Consider the following 22,801-nt stretch of genomic DNA (forward strand, 5'->3'; position numbering starts at 1 on the left):
CTCGCCTTTAATTAACCCAGCTGGTGCTTCACTGCAGCACGGCAAAGCTGAATTTACTCACCACAGACAGAAACGTCCAGGTCAGTACCACCGCACCCAGGAGAGACCACCATATGCGACTAACAGCTGAGAGCTTTTCCATGCCGTTGGTGGTCCAAAGCACGCCACCATGCTACCCTGTGACCTGCACTCTCTCCTTTCTTTTGCTTCTTGCTTCATGATGAAAGTACTGGGATGCTGACACTTTGCATTTTCTGCTCAAGGTCCTTCCAAGTGTGTGTGAGTGTTGACTAGTGTTAATGGTGTCAGCTATTTTGAACCTCAACATTTTAGTCTCATCTTGGTCACACAAAACCACAGACATTGTAGCCTAGTTTCTATCACTTCAACCACTCAACATTTTCATCTTGTTTTGCCTATCAATAAATTACTTGACAAGCACTTTATGAATTTTATAGTATGTGTTGCATTTATATTGTTATTGCTTAAGTATGAATGGCTCCTCTAATTAAAGAAACTTGTCTTGATTAGGCAATTTAAGTGGCAGGGATACTAAATTTTAAATTAGGTTAATGCCAACATTACACCATCGGCTGACTTTTGGAGTTGAGTTATTGTAATTTAGAGGAATAGATTTGGGAAATACACTAATTAGTTTTCTTAGCATTAGATCAGAGGATCAATAACATTCTTATGTCTGTATGGCACATGCGAGGCTACAGCCAGCAGATGGATAGCATAGCTTAGTTTAGCTTAGCGTAAAGACTGTAAATAGTAGGAAATAGCTATCCTTACTCTGTTCAACAGTAATAATCCACCCACAGCACCTTATAATGTTGGAATCTAAACCCAATTGCTTGTGAAATTTTGTGTCCTCCTAAAAATAAGGAGAACTTTGGTTAGTTTTAATTTTTAAAATCCACTTCAGTCTCTTCTTTTTGTCAGCAATGTTATAAGGAATAGTTTATAAGTAATAGTCAGAATAGCTGTTAAATGAAGTTTATCCCCATGATGGAAAACAAGTTTGTTAACAAATACACTTTGTCACAGTGTTTGTCTATGAAATTAATATCACTGGACAATGAGCTCTGTCCTATTTTGTCCAAATATGTAAATACAAATACAGTAAAAAAGAGATTGTGAGCTGAACATGGAAGACTGTAAATCTGTAGATTAATGCTGATACTTATGTCTTATGACTATCAATGGCATAAAAGATGGGACTTTTCGTCGTGCACAATTTATGTATTTGCAAAGTGAAACTGCTTTTCTCTGAAGTCAATAAGCATTCACGTATCTTTGTGTGTGTGTGTGAGCGTGTCATCTGGAGGAGGATTTGTTATGGTAACAACAAAAGCCCTGTAGAACATCTGTGCCTTTCAGAGATTAGTCTAAATTTTTATGTTACAATGTTGGCTTGCCACAAAAGAGGCGATTATCAAGGGTATTTTAATGTGGTGCTAAATGTCTGCTGTTATTTAGGGGGATGGGTAGTGGTAGGGTGACATAGCATTAAAAAAGTCAGAAAAAGAGAACATGCACCACTTCTTGAAGGCAGATGGTGCTTCATGTGAAACGGGGGAAAAAAACTTGTTTATGTCAAAAAAATAAGATTATAGGATCACAAATGTCATGCTCTAGTTGATTCAATGAATACCTGATATTCTACAGTGAGTGGTCCAAATGCCAACTGTCTGAAGTGAAGCACTGCCAGCATGCTTGATTAACAGGGGAAGGTACTGCCAAGGACATTAAATCATAGCCTACCTAACAGCAGACTGAAGGTTTTTTCTTTGGATGGAGGAGAAAGGGTGTTCCTTCCAAATCTTTGACATATTCAGACTTTGTTCCAACTAGCTGAGCTTAAACCACTGAGTCAGATATATTAATATGAGCAGACCAGAACCATCACTCTGATATCTTGCAAGCTGTGCCTTGTCTCAAATGGAATTACATATCCTTTACTGTTAGTATGCCCACTTCAGTAAAAAGGTCATGTCACTGTCAGCAGTTTGTTTTAGCTGGGTATTTCCCTTTTACTCTCATCTTCTCTGTTCCTCACTTTCGCTCCCATATTAGCTCACACTCATTCAAGATAACTAGTGTTCCTGGGGTAATGCCTTCATGACTGACAGCCCTCTCTAGCACTCTCAACTGGATTGTACAGGAAAAATGCACCACCTGGTGGTAAACACTGTACCACAGTTTACGTGTATTCATCCTATTACAGCACACTGTCATTTCTCACTCTGGCAAAGGGAGGATCCTATGCATATATGGTGCTTCAGGGCCATATATTATGGGCTGCGACTTAACTTAATTACAGGTTAGAAGCGAAGACTATGAACACAAATTCCCACAACATGTGCTCATTAACAGCAGTTAAACAGCAGTTTGCAATTGCAAACTACTTCAGTAAACACTGTACTTCTCTAGACCTGTTACACAAAAAAAGCCCTATGTTGCTTGGAAAAACAATATTGCCTCTTCACCGCATAAACATCCTTCCCACATATTCCGTGGTGAGTGACTGTGCAAAAATAAAGTCTAAGCAACAACACTATAGCTTGACTTTCCATTTAATCACAACATGATGTGATAAAGTTAAATCAAACCAATAGCAGCAGTGTTCTTCCACTCAGAGCCTCTTGTCCTTCATGATGTTCTTTAATTATTGTTGAGGATTATCAAATGTCATCAGAGCTTTTATCTGTCTTCTGCATCACTCCCAGCCAACCTGAAGCCTCAGCGGGGTCATTGTTTGAGATCAGCTCATCTCCTTGTGAGCTGCCTTCCCCACTTATTCCATTGCTGGAGCTGTCCACGTTGCAGTCATGTGCCTTTTCGTTTTTAACCAGGTCTTCCAGGTCTGGAGAAGAAAACAAGTGGATAGTATTAAAAATGGGTTCTCCTCCAGGTGGCCTGCTTTTGTTGCAGATTACAAGATCCAAAATGCTAATTTGGCATGTCAGGAGAAAAAAAATGATGGAAAGATTGTGAATGGAGTTTGACCAGCAAACATAATTTATTCCATAACTCACACTTGAGCACAGTCTTGTTGATGAGCCTATAACCTTGGTCGGTGTTACTGCTCAGGTTGATGTAGAAGTAGAACTTCAGTTCCTGAGGGTACTGAGAGGGGGACAGATTCTGTATCAGAGGAATCAGTCGATTGGACATAGGTCCCTCAGCCAGAACCTGGTGCATCATATACTTGCACCAATCTTCCTGCAGAAAGTTAGGAGTGATTAGAAGAGCCTGTAAGTGGCTCTCCCGCACAGCCTGGCAGAATTCTGTGAAAACTGCACCTCCTAGACAGACGTCCCTCTGCCATAGAAAGCACCTAAGGCTGCGAGGTGAAGCCTCCAAGAAAGAGACCAGGCGTTTAGCCTCTTCAATGTCACTGTCGGCAACGCTGTGGCACACAAGCAAGTCATATTTTCGTCTCCATCTCAGATGTGAGCTCAGAGCAGACTGTAGCTTTATTGGTTTAGAAGGGACTGTCCCCACTGATGATGACGAAGAACAGGAGGATGATGTAAATGAAGATGATGTTGATGGAGTTGTCACTTTAGCTTTGTGTTCATGTTGTGTTGGTAAAACTGCTCTTGAGTTCAAGAGTTTTTGGAACCAACCTGGAATCAGAAACATTACATCATGCAGCACAGTCATCAATCTGAGTGAACAATTTGCATGTATTCTACAGGACTGTACTGCTTTTCTAAATTCAACAACTCAAGAAAAAGAGTGAGGATTTATACATTAGTCACAGATAAAATACAAAAAGAGATAAAACAAACTGATAAATATAAGGCTTACATTAGAAAAATGCCTTGAAAATGAAAGCTCAACTTACCGTGCATGTTAACATCGTCATGTCTGTTCAACTCCTCTAAAAAAAAAAATCCTTCTGGTAAACAAATGTTTAATGGATTTTCTTTACCCCGTATACTCTCAGCGATAGAAGCTGTTGCAACAACGTGTCACAATCCATTTACAGTAATTTTACTCAACAAAGATGAAGTGAAATCTTTGTTGAATGTCACTGACATCACCAGAACAAAAGAGGAAGTAACTCAGCCTCAACATGTGCAGTTAAATTTGAAATGCAAAGTGTCTCAAACTTTATGCCTCGCTGAGTTAACCCTTTGTCAAAAGTACATTTGTGGACAAGTAAATTAAAGGCAACTAAATGAATTTCAATATACCTGAGTCCAGATGATTTTCAACTAAAAGAAAAAATCATAGTTTTGAATAAAAGTGCTTTGTGATCTGAATGGTAATAGTCTTTTTTTTCTCTATCCCTAATTCATATTTTTTTTCCAAAGATCAAGTGGAATGTGGAAAAAAAATGACAAACAAAATGGACCTACAAAATGTCTACAAAAACATGTCTATGAAATGAAACACAAAAAAAAAAAAAAAAACCTGAGGGGGGAGAGAACAACTGAGTAACCGACCACCACCACAGCTTATTCCTGTGGTGGAGGAATGATCAGATCTTGTAGTTCACTAAAAGTAGAAATACAGCAGTACTCAAGAAGTTTTGTGTTCAAAATGCTGTAAAAGTAGCTTAACATCAGCTAAATTATCCCATATATAAATACTCAGAACTGAACAAATGTACACAGTTGTTGCTGATGTAGTGGACCTAACGGGGCTAAATTTTCATCATTTTAAATTAGATGGGGTAGTAAAGGTCAATTTCCCACTGGCATGTAGTGAAGCAGAAGAAAGTAGCAGGCAATAGAAAAGATAAAGTCAAATTTGTGCCGTTGTTGAGTAAATGTGCGTATCTGCATTTACTCAGCAGACTGGATTAAAGTAAAACGTTATTTCTAAAGAGTGAAGAATGTTAAAATGCTCTTCCCATGCAAACCGCCTGCTCACCAAGCAAACTGCGCAGGCGCGAAATTCAGCTGAACTTAATCGCCGGAAGTGAGCGTCATTTCCCGGCTGTGCATCTGACGTGTCTGAAACTGTTTTGCGCTGGTGGTGGAATTTATTATCATTTGAGGTATTATCTGGTAAGAGTGAATTGTTTGAACGATTGGCAGTAGTACGTCAGAGGTTTATAGGAACATTTGTTAACCGCAGGGCTCTGTTTTCACTTTCCCCCTCCCTCCCCCTCACTCTGTATATGTGTTTTTAATCCAGATACGTGGTGGCAAGATGCTAGATTTCTTCACCATCTTCAGCAAAGGGGGTATAGTGTTGTGGTGTTTTCAGGGAGCCGGGGTCACTGAATCCTTCACGGGGCCTGTCAACGCGTTGATCCGCTCCGTGATCCTTCAGGTGAGACATAACGACGGGTCAAAATCCTGTGACAGTTGCCTGTGTTTATTTAAGTCTCGGTGTGTTTCGGACAGCTAACGCTAGCGCTAACGGGTAGCAAAGGTTAGCTTATTGCGCATCGTTAGTGTACCAAACAAGCGAATTTTCCAGTGTCAGTAGCTAAAAATTACGTTATGCTGATTTCAGGTTGAATTATGTTGTAGTTTGACGTTTATAACATTGTTATGAAGACATAGGGCTAGCCGGAGAAGCTAGTTACACGTGTGCTTCGCCCCCGTTGACATGCCAACGATGTGTGTGATGTTTCAGGAGCGAGGTGGGAACAATTCATTCACTCATGAGGCCCTGAGTCTTAAATACAAGCTCGACAACGAGTTTGAGCTGATTTTTGTGGTAAGTCTCTCAACTGCACACTAAATAAATTAAAATCAAACACACCTGTGGTGTGGGCTACAAATCTGTGACCAATATTTATGTTGTTATTGTTGTGCGTTTATTATAATCATTACTCCTCTCTTTTTCCCCTGTCTCTTGCCAGGTGGGTTTTCAAAAGATCCTGACGCTGACGTATGTGGATAAGTTCATAGATGATGTTCAGCTCCATTTTAGGGATCGTTATAAGAATGAGCTGGAGCAAAAGGGGGCTTTGAAGCTCCTCAACAACAACTTTGAATTCGAGGATGTCTTCAAGAAGCTTCTGAGGTAAAGATGGACAGTTTCACTCCTGAGGGTGGTTTCAGTTTCATTTAATAATCGAACCAGTCATTTCTAGATATATAAATTCAATTAGGAGTTCATTTCATTTGAAGGCAAGTGCATCAAGATAATAGGATGCTTGTTTCAATGTTTGCAGAACAAATTAAAAAAAAAAAAAACAGACCAGTGACCAGTTCAGCTAAAAGAAAACAGAAAAACAAAGATGCTTCATTAACCAAAACCTTTCTCATCCTGTTTATGCGTACTTATACAAAATGTTTACCATAAGAGAGGCGGAGGAGAGCAGCAAAGCTCGGAGCCTTGGTGGCCACATGCGGTCCTTTAAGGAGTCAGAGAAATCCCAAAAAACTGTGAAGTCAATGATTGACACAAAGGGTGGGGACAAAGGCAAGGAACAGGGTGGCAAGAAGAATAAAAATACCAAAAAGGAGGGTATGTGCATTTTTCTTACTAATTCTCTTTCTAAAGGAATAGTGTCACAAAATTTCAGTCTCAGTTCTGACTTAATTTGATATTGCAATCCTCTCCAGCACCTGCAGCTGAGCCTGCCAAAGGTGACCAAGGCAAGGCTGCATCCTCTGGGCAGAAGATGGCTGAGAATGGTAACCAGACCTTGAGTCTTGAAGAGACCATTCAAAAGAATAAACAGGAATTCTTCCGCAGACACATGGCGGGAGCTACTGAAAAAACAAGGTAAGAGAAAAGATATTAATGTTTATGTTAAAATAAATGCCAGCGGTACGGATATTTTTTAACTGTCTCACAAGGAGCACTTGACACACTGTCACGTATCATTTAAATGATCCCTTCTTTTTAGATTTACAAAGAAACTTTGGCAGTCTTCTAGTGTAAAGTATGTATGATCACTTATTTCTAATTGCTTAATTTTGGTATTCTGTCTTCTCATAGTAAGTCTCCAAAGTCTTCGAAACCGAAGCAGAAAGAAAAACGTGTTTGGGACATGGGTGGCAGCAGTGCTAAGGACCTGGACTACAGCGAAAGGAATGGAAACGGTTCCCCCAACGGTGGCGACCAGAACCAGGAAGTGCAAATTGATCCAGTATGTACTCACATCCCTCCATTCCACCCTTCAAGAGGTTTCTAGCTAAAGAGACAGCTGGATTAGTCACTTTAATAGTGCTCAAATTAAGGGCGCAATGCCAAGTTCTCAATGTCCTGGATGCATTTCAGGGGATGCAGGTGGACTCCATGGAGGGAGACCTGCTGCCTGTGGACTATGAGTCCAGTGAGGAAGGGGAAATGGGTGAGGAAGATGAGAGAGTGGTTGTTAATGAAACAACTAAGACAAGGTAAGAGTGTAAAGATATAATGCTTATTAATTTGTCTCAAATGTGAGGTGCAATGTGAACAAGTACCCTGCACTGTTTGTTATTCTCAGCTCCAAAAAGGGTAGCAGTTTTGGGGGCATGTTTGGGATGTTGAAGGGCCTGGTAGGCTCCAAGAGCCTGACCCGCGAGGACATGGAGCCAGTGCTGGAGAAGATGAAGGACCATCTCATCGGTATGTTATTGCATTTCTCTCTCGCTTGCTGTCTTTATTCTGCAAGACATGAGAGTGAATTGTCTGCTATTCATTCTTCTCCTTTATTGTCCTGTAGCAAAGAATGTAGCAGCCGACATTGCCTCCCAGCTCTGTGACTCTGTAGCCAAAAAACTGGAGGGCAAAGTCATGGGCACATTCACCAGTAAGTGACCTTTCACGTTTACTTAATGTACCTACAACTATAGATCCTCAACCTTTTCTTAAATTATTGTTTATATGGTGCAACACAGTGTTCTTTTCCTCTGCCTTCACTTGTCCTTCTGTGAGAGCCCAGTCTACACGATGGGGACAGTAATGTCACTACAGTAATGCATTTTCCCCAATGTTGTTTGTATGATTACCACAGTAAATTGGTTAAAATATGATCCTCCCCTCAGTTTCACATAGGATGTGATTCAAAATGTGGAATTTGCACTTAGCACTTAAGCACTTAGACACCTCACACATGTATTCACGGTAAAGGGGAGTGCTTCAAGACCAGACATTCAACAAGGTGTTTCCATCCACAGAGCTGCTGCTCTGATTGCTGCTGATTTTTCTCTGCTGCCACATGATTGGCTGATTGGATAAATGCATGGATAAGCAGGTGCACAGGTGTTTCTAATAAAGTGCTGAGTGTGTGTTTGACTGAAGTAGGGTCCAGTAGCAATAACTGTGTGGACAAAACTGTGTGTGTGTTTGCAGCTGTGGCCTCTACAGTAAAGGAGGCCCTGCAGGACTCCCTGGTGCAGATCCTGCAGCCAAAGCGAAGAGTGGATATTCTGAGAGATGTCATGGAAGCGCAGAGCCAGCGAAGGCCCTTTGTCATCACATTTTGTGGTGTCAACGGGGTTGGAAAGTCCACCAACCTGGCCAAGGTGAGATGTTAAACAGACAGTGACACGTATCCCAAATCCATAATTTCCCTTATTGTTCCTGTGGTTTGTTGACTCATTACCAATTTTTAATTTTATTGTTTATACCTGTTCTTTTCCTACTGTGACGAGTCAAAATGTGTGTTCTGAAAAAGGCCTGTTCTTGAATAAATAAAAATAATTAATGATATTGAGTATTTGCCCAGCTCCAGCTCTTGGATATCTTGCTTCAGAGTGTAACTTTTTCATTTGAACTAAACTCCTATCTGTCTTGGTTCAGATCTCCTTCTGGCTCATAGAGAATGGTTTCACAGTGCTGATCGCAGCCTGTGACACGTTTCGTGCCGGCGCAGTGGAGCAGCTCCGCACCCATCAGCGCCGCCTTAACTCCCTGCATCCTCCAGAGAAGCACGGAGGGCGACCAGTAGTCCAGCTCTATGAGAAGGGCTATGGGAAGGATGCAGCTGGAATTGCCATGGAGGCCATTGCCTATGGTACAGTTGCAGAGGAATGGAGGAGGGAATTTAACCCATTAAGCTTCTGTTATGATTAATATCACCCATGTTACATCTAAACCTTCTGCATTTCATCTCTTCAGCCCGCAATCAGGCCTTTGACGTGGTGCTGGTGGACACGGCTGGGCGTATGCAGGACAACGTCCCGCTAATGACAGCCCTGGCTAAACTCATCGCAGTCAACATGCCCGACCTAGTGCTGTTTGTTGGGGAAGCTCTGGTCGGCAACGAGGCAGTTGACCAGCTGGTAAGAGCAATAACAAATTTCGCTTTTGTTCAGACACATCGTGCACTAACAAGGAATGTAATTGATGACTGACACTGTGGAGAAAGCCACATCCACTGATAACTTAAGTGTGAATTAAAGTTTTCCAGAAACTCTCAAAATCCTTAAATTCACAGCTAAATTCTAATGAAACATTTGAGTCCTTATTATGCGATTAGCTGCCAGAACTTAGTGCTGACTGAAGCAGGGATTTATGGTTTTTAATCAGCTTTAGCTTCATGAGTATACAGACCTGGAACGCAGCAAACCAGAGGCTCCTGTGCTAATCTGCTTTCATTAACTGTAATAAATAAGAAAATGCTGTAGGATAAAATGGACTTCTGTCGATTACACCCTCCAGCAGAGGTCAGTGTTGCTCCAGTGATCTGCTATCTCGTTAACCATTCATCATGTTAACAAGCCATGATGAGTGTGTGTGTGCTTTCTCCTCTTCCACACAAACCGGTGCTGTCCTAATCTTTTTTTTTTTTTTCCTCTGAATGACTCATCTCTCTCTCTTCCCTATGTCCTCAGGTAAAGTTCAATCAGGCTCTGGCAGACCACTCCATGTCTGACAAGCCTCGGCTGATTGATGGAATCGTTCTCACTAAGTTTGACACCATCGATGACAAGGTATTTTGACGTGTTGTCCTTAAGATCCTCTCTGTTTTTAATCAACTGATGTGGGTCCTATGTGATCTTTCTATGCAGTTAATAAAGTGCCTGTGGCTGTTTCATGTCTTATGAATTATTAGCAGTCAGAAAGCTGATAGATAGCTCTCCTTCTTTGCAGGTTGGTGCTGCCATCTCCATGACGTACATCACAGGCCAGCCCATTGTGTTTGTGGGCACAGGGCAGACCTACAACGACCTGCGCAGCCTCAACGCCCGCGCTGTAGTCAGCGCCCTGATGAAGGCTTAAGCGGCCGCATGTTCTTCTGTTTATTCATCGTCGCAAACAAAGCCAACAATACCTTTGCCACATTGCCGTGAGATGTTCCAGCCCTGCTAGCCTGCGTTTTCTCATCCTCCTGTCCTGCCCTCTCTACTTTGCATCAAATGAAGAACTCATGTCATGCACAGGACTTTATTCTCCTAGTAAAGGACAAGTGTGCACTTTGAAAGACAGATCATTTTTGCAATGAAGCCAGAGGAGCCTCCCTTTGCATCATCTCTAAACTTTTGGGCCAAATTGAGAAGTACTTCAGATCAACCTGAGTTTTCAAACAGTTAAGTTGCATTCAAACGACATTTTAGCTGACTAAATGGTTCTGTAGGCTGTAAATGTCTTCGGTCTACTGGTTTACACAGTAAAGATTTACAAAACAAATCCCCCATCTGGCATCTTGTCAGTCAGTTTTCCCCTCTTTATGAACAAGGTTCCTGAGGAAAGCTTAGTGACCATAGTGCCTATATGTCTCCTGTCTTATTAGTTAACACTTTTACTACATGGGTGGTTATCCATCAAGAGTACCACAAGATTTCAGAAACCACTCCTAGTCTGGAGGAGGAGTCTGAATCTGTTTACAGTCGGCCATAGAGTTCATTGAGTATCAGGTCAGTGGGTGTTGTACTCCGCTGTTTAAAAATAGAAAAAACTACTCATGGAGTAGAAAAGTCCTGGCTCAGTTGAGGCTGGTTCTCTGTAACATGGGGAATATTAACATCTACTGATTGCGCTAACAACTGTGGTACACTAGTTTCAGGTGAATATGTTCAATGAACGTCATTTTCCGGAGCTCCTCACCCACCTAACACACTGTTAACACATTTGCATCACATGATGGAGACTATGATCATCTCAGTTTATGAAAAAGAAAAAAAAAAAATAATGATGAATTTAATGAGAAGCAGAAAGATATTTTGTAATTTTTTTTTTTTTTAGTTCTTACAGGTTGTCTGCAGATTTTAGACTCCACTTTATGTGTGGTCAGTTCAAGTTCTATGGGCCTTATATTTATGTTTTCCCTGATTTATTCTTCACTTATAAGTCAGTAAATATAAGTCTTAAATATTCCTTAGCCCCCTTTTAATTTATGGTAGTGCAATATGAGAGAATCAGGAGTGACACAACAATTTGAGCGAATTTATGAGAATGTAAACATTTCTAAATAAAGCTGCTATATGCTATGACAGCCTGTAAAATGGAACTTGAAACTTGTTCTGTCATATGTTGCAGAGGCTCATGGTCTGTAGCCCCATTACAGCCTGCTCCAGTATGGTCATCATTAGGCATGCAAACAGGACAGGACACATGGGATACCAAAAGCTTTATTTTGAAAATAGTACTTATAAATACTATATCAGAAAACACATGCAAGTATTAAAAATACAAAAAAAGGCTTACAAAGAACATTTTTTTTATTTTCAGCACAGGAGTGGCAAAGTGATTGCTACTGGCAGAGCCTCTCTGCTACGAAAACATACTCTCCTGAACGTACATTACAGGACAGAATCAGAACATTGATGTGTTTGCAAAACTAAGTAACCATCCGTGACTGAGAGAATTACTTCCACCGTTCCCCTTCCCCATCCAGTAGTGTGCAAATCAAGTTTTTTCTGGTTTTAAGGTGGAGCATGACAGTGACAATCCTCACATATCAAGTTTTTTTTTTTTCAGTAAAGAGCATGTGATGTGCGTTATAGCTTACACCTAGAGCTTCTCATTACACGGCAGTTAGGTGAAGGTGATGCAGTTTGTTTAACTGCAGTCTTCTTTAATTTATGTCCAAATCCAAGCAGCATACCATTGTATCATCTGCATTCTTAAAACTGGTATGTAGCTTCCAAGGTGTTTAAATACAGTACAGTGGGTCTGTGAGGTTGGGTATTGGCGTTTCAGTTACGTTAAATTTCTCCTTTCCCTTTTAAATAGAAACTAATAAAAAGGAAAAAAAACGGACATCGGCAAAATACTGACAACAACTTTTGGGTTCTCCCATGGCCCATAATGATTCTGGATTCCTAAATCCACCGAGTGAAAACATAATTGAGTGCTACTCGAAATACACCGATCTCTTGACGGAGCTGTGGAGGAAAATGACTGATACTCATCCCGACTGCGTGCCTGTCAGGAATGATAGTCTGGGGCAAAAAGAGAAGGAATGGACTTGAGTGAGCAGCTGAATAACAAAGAGCATCAACTGAAACGTTTCCACTGACTGCCATGCATGCAGTACTGCAAAGTCAGTTTTATCTTTGTGTAAATACCAGCAGGTCTTTTTGATACTGAAAATCAAGAACAGACTTCGATTTTCTATCTACCAGCATGCAGTAAGAAAACAAGAGAGTCCTGGACAGGGCTTTATTGTGTTATTCTGGAAATGTCTCTTGCAAGTGGCCACTGCTTGAAGTCAAAAAGAAGCATTCAGTCCTAACCTTGAAGGAGGCTTTTCTGTGTGTTAAAGCCATTCTGCTGTTCTTCCCCATTTTGTGAGGGAGAGCCTGTAGATAAAAGATTAAAAAACAAAAAAACAGTTATAAAATGCAGGCAACTCACACTCTAAATCATCTTCTCAAAGAGAGATGCTAACAGAAAAGCTATGCTGTGGTCTGACTAAATTGCAGTCAGACCACTGATTACAATTTATCATTATAAAATCATATCTGTAACATGGCCTTAGTTCTCCAGTGATTTACTATTGCTCTCCCATTGAGTTGGGGGACTGCTCAAAATCAAAGCAACAGAGGCCGAGCTATCCTGACATTTAATTCTTAGTATTGGTCAAAGTACATTACGCATAGTGCACGTCAACAGTGTCTTTCATTGGCCCCTTATGACAGCATCAGGGATGTTTTTTTCTAACTTTAGAAAGCTGCTTCACAGCCACAGATGACAATACAGCTTTTTCCCCAGGCTGTACAGTACTCCAGTTTACTCCTCATGATGAGCAAACTGAACTTCATGTAAATAATTGGTGGAGTGTCCCTTAAATGTAAAAAAAAAAAAAAAAAAATCACAAGAAGCTAAGGCAAAAATGAACTCTTAAAACTCTTTTAGAATCAGCAGTCTCCTAGACATTACATTCATATGCCATTAAACTGTTTTCCCAATTACACCATGGTGGCAACGTATTCAATGACTGTATTTTGTTGAAAGGCAACTTTTTTTTTTCCATGATGTGCTACATTTATTCAAATTAGCAGAGTCACCAGGGGGTGGAAGGTAGGTGTACAAAGCGTACAAGGTGTCACACCAGAGACTGGAGTTTGCATCCAGAGTCCCGTCTGTGGTCATGTTTAGGCACTGACATCACTTTGGTTAAGGGTTAGGGAAAGACCATGGTTTTGGTTAAACATAAGTAAACATGTTGAGTCTGAAGTCACTGTGAACTTTGTGTTTTAAACCAGACCACAATCTTTCCTTAACCTTAACCAAGTGCTGTGAGTGCTAGCTTTGTTGTTAGTTGTATATAAATGTAATTTGTAGAAGACAAAGTTTCCAGAACACTTCCTCTACTACTAAACAGCCCCCCAAGTGAACTGTGATCAGCTTTTATCCTGCTTACCCCAGCCGTTGGTAGACACATCACGGTTGCAGATCTCATTGGCCAGCCTCTCAAAGTACTCGGGCAGGTCGGCATACTCGTCTCCATAGGAGATGACTTTGATGCCCTTGTCCAGCATGTTGTCGCGCAGCTTCTTGAACTCACCCACGTCCTCGCGCCGCACAAGCATGAAGTGCTCCAGGTCCGACTTGTGTTTGACTGCCTCCAAGAACAGAGCCTGGAAGGTTGTGTCGTCTACTGTGCGCCCGCAGCCAAGAAACACAAACGATTTGGTCTCGTACAGCTTCTGGATCTCACGCTGTTGAAACCGGCGGTGATGTCTATTAACGCTCTTTATAAAAGCTACTATTTCAAATGAACCAATGCAGGGACAGAAGCAGTTTGACATAAAAAGCACTGTCTAAGAAATGCAACTTGTACTTCAATATAGTACCCTGACGTCATATTATTTATAAATTTAAATATCAAGTAGACACTAAAGTAGAAACATCATAACCAATCAGCAACAACTTCAGCGCTCACCATGACCTCAGTGTTCCTCAGTACATTCTGGTAGCCAGCAGGGTGCAGTACGATACCGCTCGGGTTGGTGTAAACACCGTGGATATGCAGAACACTTAACCTCCGTTTCTCCTGAGCCCACTCCAACACCTAGACATGCACACACACACACACTTAACAGTCCACTGCACTCAATCCTGTTCTGGCTGGGCAGGGTGTAAAATCACTGAACAGCAGTGAGAGGATATTAGCCCTGATGGAGACAAGGCATAAATACCAGGACTGAGAGGCACAGCGATGGGCCTCTCAGAAAACGCAGATCAGTTCTTGCAAATTTGTGTTCTATTTAACAAAATAATCAAACTAACTTTGAATTAGCCGGGACACCAAAATCATGACTCGATGACTTGGGATTTCTTGGAGAAACTGGTCAGAAAGGAAACAAACCTATGTTTACTTCGAAAACACACGCTTCCTCTTCACCCACCCACCCAAGTCTTAAAACCAAAAGCAAATATTGTTCAATCTATAAAATTCGACAGTGGCTGAGTAATGGCTAGAACTTTAACCTTCCTCCACCTGTCAAGAGACAAAAGGCTCTTTCAGGTCAAAGCATTATCTATTTTTCTCCAAAACCGGCCTATGAGGAACTTCGCTGGTAGAGAATGTCATAAATGTAAATCGGACTGTGAAGGAAGTCAGTTTAACCAAATGCACAGAGGACAAGATACTGTTCAGGTGGATTAATCTGTGGTTTCCCCCCTCCAAGCAAGTGAGGCCCATGTTTAATATTAAATCTGTTCAAATGGAACTTGAATTCACAATTTTAAAGCTTTTAAAACAATCTGAGCTTGGCCTGACATAAAGCGCTCTACTGACCTTTGCACTAATTTGAAAAAAGCTGACTCAGATGTATTGTGGCAGGAAAGATCAATCACTGCCATAACATAATCTGAGCACTGTTTACCTTCTTCTCATCTGTCAGGTCCAAAGACTCCAGCTTGGTGCCCTGGTGAGCCGCATATATCTCCAACAGGTTGTCAAAGTTAGTCGTGAGGACCAGTGCACCGCTCTCCATTAGCTGCAACACTGAGCGCAGTAGATGTTTCCCTGCATGCTCCATCTTGCACTCCAAATCGTCAAACACCTCATATAGACAGTCCTTGAAGAATGTGGATCGTACATTGCCTGTTCTCTGTTAAGAAAACAAAAAGATAACTATAAATGATGATGTTTTGTGTTGAAGAACTGCACAATTTTTGCTATTTTGGATGATGATGGAAGATTAATTCAAGATGGAAGGCCATGTCCACTGTCTACCTGTTTGTACTTGATAATCAACTTTTAGCTCAGCATCTTTACACAGCACTGAATTAATCTGATTACATCTGGAAAGGGGAAAGAAGCAGACAACCAGCAGCACTGTGATCTAGTGTTCAAAGAGGAAGTAACACTCATATAATAAAAAATAAACATATAATAATCACAGAAGCCCTGGAGCACTGGTGAAAATGACAATACATTTCATGTGTTACTGCAACATACATTCCACCCTGACTTTTCGCAACAGAAAATGCCCATTAGCTATCCTTTAGCATAGTCTGTGATAAACTGCCAGTCTATCACAGGCCTGACACATGCAGACAAGCATTCACAGTCACATTGACACTTGCACAGACAATTAGAGTCACCCATTAATCAATTAACCTAACCTGCATGTCTTTGGACTGAGGGAGGAAGTCCGATCTGCCTCGGTTGGCCACTCTTGACCCACTTTTTAAATGATAACATAACTGATAATGGTTCCAGTTTAAAATGCTGTGCAGACTGGACACTGAATGACTACAATACTGTGTTGGGGGAATTGATACGCGACTCATTTATCATCATTTTATCTTTATTCTGCTATGAATATCTTTTTAATGTGACTCATCCCTGACAGACCCCCACATTTTTACTGTATTTTGGGGAAGTTTTCAAGTTAAAAATTAAAATACCCACTCGATCATCGTCAAATTGCTGCATCTATAATGTCAAGTACACTAACCACAACAACGCTAACCCACAACAAGCAGCCTTTTAATGGGATTGAACCCTCTTTAGCACACAGTTTTACTTATCATACCATGTGACTTGCCTGTGTGTGAATCAAGTGTCTTAAAATAAATGTGTGCGTTTGAGGCCAGGTTGTTCAACAGTTGAATGTTGTTTTTTTTTTTTTGTTTTTTTTGTATCAAAAAAGCAGAGTGGAACCATAGCATAATAGCTACCACCAATGCTCCAGGCCCTAGACATAACAGGAGTGTATCAGCATGCTTTTATTTATTTTAACATGTTCAACAAATTTCCCTTTGCACAGCCCTTCACAGGAATTCCACCCGGCATCTTAAAGGCTTTAATTTACTCTCAAGTGTGACTTCAGGGGTGTGTCAAGTGGGTGCCAGTTTTCAAAATATCTGCTAAAGGAGTCGTTTGTTTCACTATCAAACACCCCATCACCCTCTTTGATCCTGTCCACAGCTCTTTTCAAGTAGCAACCCTCATACCACATGAATTGGCTAAGAGATTATGGGCTGTGACTGCACAGTCTAAAGCTCTCCTTACCTGCCAGAGCCTGTTGTAAAAAAAAAAAAAAAAAGAAAAGGAAAAAGGCAGGAAGAGTCTGGCAGCTAAGAATAGCGATGGGTAGTGAGATAGATGCAGTGACCAAGGTGATCTTAGTACAGGGAAATGCTCTGCTGGCTTCCAGAGATTACAGCTCTAATGGGCTAAACACTGGGAGTCCTTTCCACAGGAAGAAGCTCATTATCCACATCTAGTGTCTGTAGCACCCATCCTGATCGCTGTGTCCTTGGACTGTCTCAGGACTTATGTAACCAGATGAAGTACCACTAAACAACTCCGCTTTCTAAATACTCATCCTGAACTTATTCGATTGTTTTTCATAAATATTTCTATTCTGAGTATTATGCAAGCTCTGGACTGCCCGACTGTGAACATGTGTACCGTTAGTCCAATATACAATAGGTGTAACAGTATTAACAAGACATGCTGAGTTTATTGCTACTGGAAAATCCCCACAATATAGTGAGTCAAAGACCAGAATGCCTGATCTTTATCCACAAACAGCTGTGGTTCATTTCACACTGGCAACTGACTTGGGAAAAAAAAATGAGCAGTTTAATTTTGTAGCAAGATACACAGCAGGGCTTTGATATATCTTTGATATATCTTAATAACCAGCTTCAGTATAAAGTCAGTCTCAAGTATTGAAATCCTAATTAAAAATTTCATTCAAAAACCAAAGATCATCACCAAAATGACTATCAGCAAATGATCACGTGTCCTCCACTGACCCCGTTTACATTTCTCGCTTGAATAAATAAACTAGTCAGCAAAGTTGTAATCAGCCTTGTTTTTCCCAAGGTCAAAGGTGTAAAAGGATTTATGACAAAAACATTCTCTTTGAGTTTTAACTTCAGATTACCCTCATTACCCGACACTGTTTGCCTGCAGCCCACCATAATCCATCAGATACACAATTCCATGAAAAGTGGGTTAAACTCAAACAACCCCACTGTTTCAGGAATTAACTGGATCTGAGGGCACGTCTCACACCCACATATACCTCCATTTTCTTCGGATATTCTGATAGTGGGGCAATTTTTACTAGATGCCTCATAATGAAATTCTGAGTTTAGTGGTTCAATGAATTCACAGTCTCCATGTGGACTGCCCCGTGATTAGAGGTAGTCTATGAATAAGTGAATTCTATGTAGGATTTAGTTCTATGTCTTGGGGCAAACACTATCATTGACACATGGAGAAATTCCTTCTTCTTAAGCCAGAGGCCAGTCAAAGCAGCTGCATCAGCTTAGGTCTAGTGCTAACATGTATGCTTAACTGTAATAAGGGAAATATGTTTTCAGGTGGCTTTCTGAATAAAATAGCTACACATCTGTGTCCTCTGCTGTAACTTACAGTATGCTTGCTGTTTGGAGGGGTGCCTTAACTCTGTCTGAATGGAAAATCCGTGGTGAGGGGAGGGGGGTGCTGGTTCACATTATTCTATGCTTGTTTTTTTTCCTCGGCATGGTCGATCCTGCTGTGACTGTAGCCAACAGCAGTGAGCTGGTGTCTGCACGACTGTGGATTGAAATAAACACGATGGATAAAGCCATAAAAGCACTGTTTGTTCCCTTTGTGACAACAGGCTGAGGGCTGAAACAAAGCGTGTTTTATCAATGTCAAAGGTGCGATGAGACATGACTAACACAGGAGGCAAACGGTATCAAGGCTCCCATCTGCCAGGCCTGATCCTGAACAGACCTGTCCAAAAGAAAGACCTGAGTTATCTGAAAATCAGAAAATGAACACAAGGGTATTATCACAACTGGTGTTGAAGTGACATTTCCTTCATTCTGATTTATCATCCTCTTGTTTATTTAATTTCCCTGAAGCTTTTTTTGTGTTAGTCCTTCTCTCTTAGGCAAATTTGATTTTTGTTTCTGTCCTCTCTGCTGTCACACAGTGTAATGCAGTCTTGAAATGACAAATGCTTGCTGTGATACAATGGATTTCATTTATGATACAAAAATGAACTAATTCTAGGGAGACTGCACAGAGGTATTAATTGAAACTAGTATTATGCTGAGTATTATTTTACTAGTATGATCGGTCCTGCAGCCTTCTTTGCTTATAGCATATTCGGGGTGTGTCCACACTGTCTCTTATATTAAAGCAGAAGTCTCAAATATGATTTCTGCTTGGGAACCTAAGGACTGACATCTGAGTTTTGATGCAGACGTTATTACTGAGATCAAACAGGTACCAAGCTGAAGACGAAACTGAATAATCGTCACACTTGCTGTGTGCTTCACTATACACAGTTTTGGGAAGTTCTTACCAATGTAGGCAGTGGTTTGTTGATGAAACCAAAGTATCAGTGGCCAGACAACCCAAACAACCCTGTAATCGTAGCTATGCACTACAGTGCGCTGATGCATAGAAAACCAGTGCAATGCAGGTTTGTGTGCTGTATATATAATGGCATCGTGCTGTAAACCTTGATTAAAGAGGGTGATGGAGGGTTAAAAAAGAAAACACTAATGTGGTTCAGCTAGTCTGTCTTCATCAGGGTGTTTTTAGGGGGCTCTGTAGAAAGCACTGGTGGTTTCTTTAAACACCAATACAGTAAATGTGAAACAGAAAACACATCCTGCTCATTGCTTGTTTGATTGATCCAACATCAACGAAGTAAGGAGTTTGTCTGGATTGACCAAAATGTCTAAGAACAAGTCCCAAAAACACTCTTGTGTCATTAGCTGTAGGTCTTTTAATGAGATAAGGCTAAGATGTCTTATCTCAATCCATGGAAGTTGAAACAAAATGTCCCTGGCTGAGGAAAGGACAGTGAGCTGGCAGTCTGTCTGCCATGTGTTTGTGCATGTGCAAGAGGGCGGTGTAGGAAGGAAAGGCAAGGAAGCAGGCTCAGGCAATCTTACCGGAGAAAGTTTTTGAATGAGGTCATGGGCCACATGCACCAAATTCTTATCTTCCTGCATGTGCTTCTGGAAACGCCGACTCTCCTCTTCCTCTAGTAGGTCAAAGTCATTGGCTGCATCAAGTAAGGCTTGAATGAGGCCTTTCCAGGAGCGGAGCGCAGGGACCTGAGGGGCCACCGCGGAGCTCACCCCTGTGCCGATCACCAGGACAAGCTCGGGGGCTCGCTTGGTCTTCAGGCTGGGCAGCAGTTTCCTTTGGGGCAGGCAGAGATTGAGTGATGACGGTTCCAAAGAAGGTGCTTCCCAAATCCTTCCAACAGCATGAAGGTTAAACAAACCATTTTCAAGCACACTAGAATGCAGTGTGACACTAAAACCTACTTTTCTTTAGCACTGGCAAAAAGTCAGAAACTCAGGAAAGAAAAGATTTTAATAAGCTCTGTTGACAAAACCAATGAATTAGTTATGAGCATAGTGAGCAGCTGGCTCTGAAGCAGCATGTCAGCTTACCTGGGCTTTTTTGCATTTGAGTCTGCATCCTGAGAATCAGCTGCAGGTCGCTTCTCAGTTTTCACTGCTACAGCGGAAGCCATTCAGCTCCTGGAACAGAAAGATGATCAACCGCATACTAACTCTCGAAAGGCTTGGTAAAATAGGCTCAGAGATCACCATGTTGGAAAACTACAGGCAACACAATTCCACAGTCCTGAGTACTAAAGCTGTCAAATACATCTGTTGGATGCCTGTTGTTTGTGAAGCTTCACTCTTAACACTCTGATCATACGGGATCATGTCAGCGAATTATAAAATGACATATGCCTCCCAGATAAAAAAAAAGAAAGAAAATCTCATATCAAATGAAATGCTGTCTTGTTTATCTCTGTCCTTATCAATTTACAAACAGGAAACAATTTATAAATTATTTCCTGGCAACACATCTTGTCTGATGACATAACTACAGCAAGGATGTTGTTCAGAGAAACTTTCAACAGACCACGTGAAATTAGCTAGTTTTTGTTTAACAGCTGCTGTTTTTTTTCTTCTTTATTCTCTTAATTCTAAGTTAAGTCGGTGCCCTACCGGTCCAACAACAAGCCATATGGTGGAAGTCCTTGTTTGTGTTTAACCCACTGTAAGTTTTAATGATAACACTAACTTTTGAGGAGACAACTACCAGTAATATTTCACCAAAAAGGTAAATCGTAACATCGATGATAACGTTACAAGGCAACGTTTACTAGCATCACCATTGTTGCCTTACCTTGATGTAGGTAAGTTAATGTCCACTGTTTCTTCCTGTTCAAGTGGAAATCCTTTTGATTCGAAATCAATTTAGTATTAACGTGAGCCACGTTAAATACTTTGGAAATCGACTTATCTTCACAGCTTGTAGCTTTTTCGACAATGTAAACTAATGCTAACCTAATGATAAGTCAACGTCAGCGTCGGTACAGTATCACCAAAGAATAACGAAGCAACTATACCCAACTAACGTTAACAAACACCTCGCGTTTAAGCTAACGTTAGTTTGTTTCTTACTTTAAGTTAAGTTAGCAGTCTCTAGAGACTGTTAAAAGCCATAAACTGCCTCTGTTTAACTGGTCATTCTGGAGGTAACGTTAGAGTAACGAAAGCGGTATATAGCCACTGTTAACCGATCTCTTTAGCTAAAAGTGCTGTCAGTTACTTCCCCCACAGGTACCGCCGTACACCAGAAATGCTCCTGACTCTCCCGGCAACTCTTCTAAACATTGCTCGACTGTGTTTAAGTTTAACGGGAGAGGTTGAAGTCACCGCCTGCAGTGATGTGCGCCCGGTCTTGTGATGCCTTCAGGTGCTCTACGAATAACTCACTTTAGCCTTTCTTGTATCCCACGGAAAAACCGGCACATCTTAGCAGACTCGTTCATCAGCAAAACTGAATAAAATAAATATCAACAAGAAACAGCAATAGGGTGCACTTATGGCATTAAAAAGTTTTTTCTAATGCTTTTGCCTTTAATAACTGAAGCATTATTTTGAGTCATTCTGCTATGCCATGTAAATAAGTTGAATCTGCTCACAGTATGCAGTAGAGTTTCGAAGTATGAGTAGTACCATATTAAATAGTTGTTGGATGGTAGTACCATCTTGAATAGTTCAATGCACACATTATAGTTTTTGGCCATCCGTTGCATCACAAAGTGTATCGATATCATTTAATTGATTTACAAAGAGCACTTGAATGCAGCAAAACCCAGATCCTCTCCGATTGGGTGACGTCAGACAAGGTCAAGAGGCTAGACAGCAGTCAACAGTACTGTAAACTGTTGTTTACACCATAAGCTGTTGCATCTTTTATGTTAGTGCGCAGATTACAGCCCTTTGCAGCACCGGCATGTCACATTTCACTTTCTAATTTAGCATCACTCAAAAATCAGTGGTATCAAATATGTAATATTCATAAAACATCAGAAATCACGTCTTTGTGTTCAAGGCCTCATGATTAAACGATATGATTATCATAGTATGTAATAAAACTACAATTATACCGTATCACAAACCTCAGCAAGGCCCACATGCATATTTATACTTATTTAATTAAAAGTCACAGCTAAGATTCAGAGTACACCTATAAACCCTGTTGTAGTGAAGCTGGCATTCACTGATACTCCCAACAGCAGATGTTTTCACAGATGGCCAGTTGGTTTTCCCCTAATGCATATGTTTCCCCCAATATCTTATTCTAAACAGGAACACGTCAGCTTAGACAACTTCAGCAAAACTACCAGCCTAGCCTGCCATCTCCTGTTTAAAATGAAAACTGCACTTTGAAGTATTAAGGGCAAAAGTCACAGCCCCTCATGACAAAAGAATTTGTAACTTAAATGCTCTAGTGTGTTGTCCACTGATCTTGTGTTGAGTATTTCATTGATAACTGATGTGGAGATAATATATACTGCTTGTATGTGACTTCACAAAGTTGAGGCAACGTATGAAACCATTTTGAAACACTGTGCTGGTGGTACAGCCGGCAGTCCATGCACAACACTAGCAGTGTTAGATCATAACAAATCCAGAAGACATTTTTATGGACCCT

At 40.9% G+C, this 22,801-nt stretch overlaps 3 protein-coding genes across 7 annotated transcripts; 1 reads left to right on the forward strand and 2 right to left on the reverse strand.

Moving 5' to 3' along the window:
- Window positions 1–1,277: 1,277 nt before the first annotated feature.
- Window positions 1,278–4,214, reverse strand: LOC121187458 (toll-interleukin 1 receptor (TIR) domain containing adaptor protein). Its single transcript, XM_041046712.1, has 3 exons — window positions 3,857–4,214; window positions 3,042–3,635; window positions 1,278–2,869 (listed from the first exon to the last, which is right to left on the reverse strand). Exons 1-3 carry the CDS (start codon window positions 3,861–3,863, stop codon window positions 2,688–2,690), a joined length of 783 nt encoding a protein of 260 aa, XP_040902646.1. The 5' UTR covers window positions 3,864–4,214; the 3' UTR covers window positions 1,278–2,687.
- A 744-nt stretch (window positions 4,215–4,958) lies between these two features.
- Window positions 4,959–11,359, forward strand: srpra (SRP receptor subunit alpha). Of its 2 annotated transcripts, none has more exons than XM_041045843.1 (15): window positions 4,959–5,027; window positions 5,158–5,295; window positions 5,605–5,688; window positions 5,834–5,997; window positions 6,281–6,444; window positions 6,543–6,705; window positions 6,922–7,072; window positions 7,204–7,322; window positions 7,412–7,533; window positions 7,631–7,717; window positions 8,260–8,432; window positions 8,710–8,923; window positions 9,028–9,191; window positions 9,744–9,842; window positions 10,003–11,359. In XM_041045843.1, exons 2-15 carry the CDS (start codon window positions 5,173–5,175, stop codon window positions 10,129–10,131), a joined length of 1,956 nt encoding a protein of 651 aa, XP_040901777.1. In that variant the 5' UTR covers window positions 4,959–5,027; window positions 5,158–5,172; the 3' UTR covers window positions 10,132–11,359. The 2 variants fall into 2 exon arrangements, with proteins under 2 accessions (XP_040901777.1, XP_040901778.1); XM_041045844.1 differs by having other exon boundaries at window positions 4,960–5,017.
- A 410-nt stretch (window positions 11,360–11,769) lies between these two features.
- fam118b (family with sequence similarity 118 member B) lies at window positions 11,770–21,535 on the reverse strand. 4 transcript variants are annotated; one of them, XM_041045847.1, is made up of 8 exons: window positions 20,984–21,535; window positions 20,233–20,322; window positions 19,723–19,975; window positions 15,186–15,413; window positions 14,240–14,368; window positions 13,718–14,015; window positions 12,588–12,653; window positions 11,770–12,293 (listed from the first exon to the last, which is right to left on the reverse strand). In XM_041045847.1, the coding sequence occupies exons 2-8, from the start codon at window positions 20,313–20,315 to the stop codon at window positions 12,280–12,282; spliced, it is 1,071 nt and encodes a 356-aa protein (XP_040901781.1). In that variant the 5' UTR covers window positions 20,316–20,322; window positions 20,984–21,535; the 3' UTR covers window positions 11,770–12,279. The 4 variants fall into 4 exon arrangements, with proteins under 4 accessions (XP_040901781.1, XP_040901779.1, XP_040901780.1 ...); XM_041045845.1 differs by having other exon boundaries at window positions 19,723–20,032; XM_041045846.1 differs by lacking the exon at window positions 20,984–21,535 and having other exon boundaries at window positions 19,723–20,032; window positions 20,233–20,941.
- Window positions 21,536–22,801: the final 1,266 nt, after the last annotated feature.

Source organism: Toxotes jaculatrix, chromosome 9, assembly GCF_017976425.1.
Source record: "Toxotes jaculatrix isolate fToxJac2 chromosome 9, fToxJac2.pri, whole genome shotgun sequence".
NCBI lineage: Eukaryota > Metazoa > Chordata > Actinopteri > Toxotidae > Toxotes > Toxotes jaculatrix.

Excerpts from the sequence above, each read along its gene's own strand:
- LOC121187458 (XM_041046712.1), bottom strand. Across the intron at positions 2,870-3,041 it reads CAACAAGACTGTGCTCAAGT|ACCTGGAAGACCTGGTTAAA; the intron begins GTGAGTTATGGA and ends TTTCTTCTCCAG.
- srpra (XM_041045843.1), top strand. The coding sequence starts at position 5,173 with ATGCTAGATTTCTTCACCATCTTCAGCAAAGGGGGTATAGTGTTGTGG. Across the intron at positions 6,706-6,921 it reads GGAGCTACTGAAAAAACAAG|TAAGTCTCCAAAGTCTTCGA; the intron begins GTAAGAGAAAAG and ends GTCTTCTCATAG. Across the intron at positions 7,323-7,411 it reads AATGAAACAACTAAGACAAG|CTCCAAAAAGGGTAGCAGTT; the intron begins GTAAGAGTGTAA and ends TGTTATTCTCAG.
- fam118b (XM_041045845.1), bottom strand. The coding sequence starts at position 20,315 with ATGGCTTCCGCTGTAGCAGTGAAAACTGAGAAGCGACCTGCAGCTGAT. Across the intron at positions 14,016-14,239 it reads TGAGGAACACTGAGGTCATG|CGTGAGATCCAGAAGCTGTA; the intron begins GTGAGCGCTGAA and ends CGGTTTCAACAG. Across the intron at positions 12,654-13,717 it reads TGTGTCTACCAACGGCTGGG|GCTCTCCCTCACAAAATGGG; the intron begins GTAAGCAGGATA and ends TTTTATCTACAG.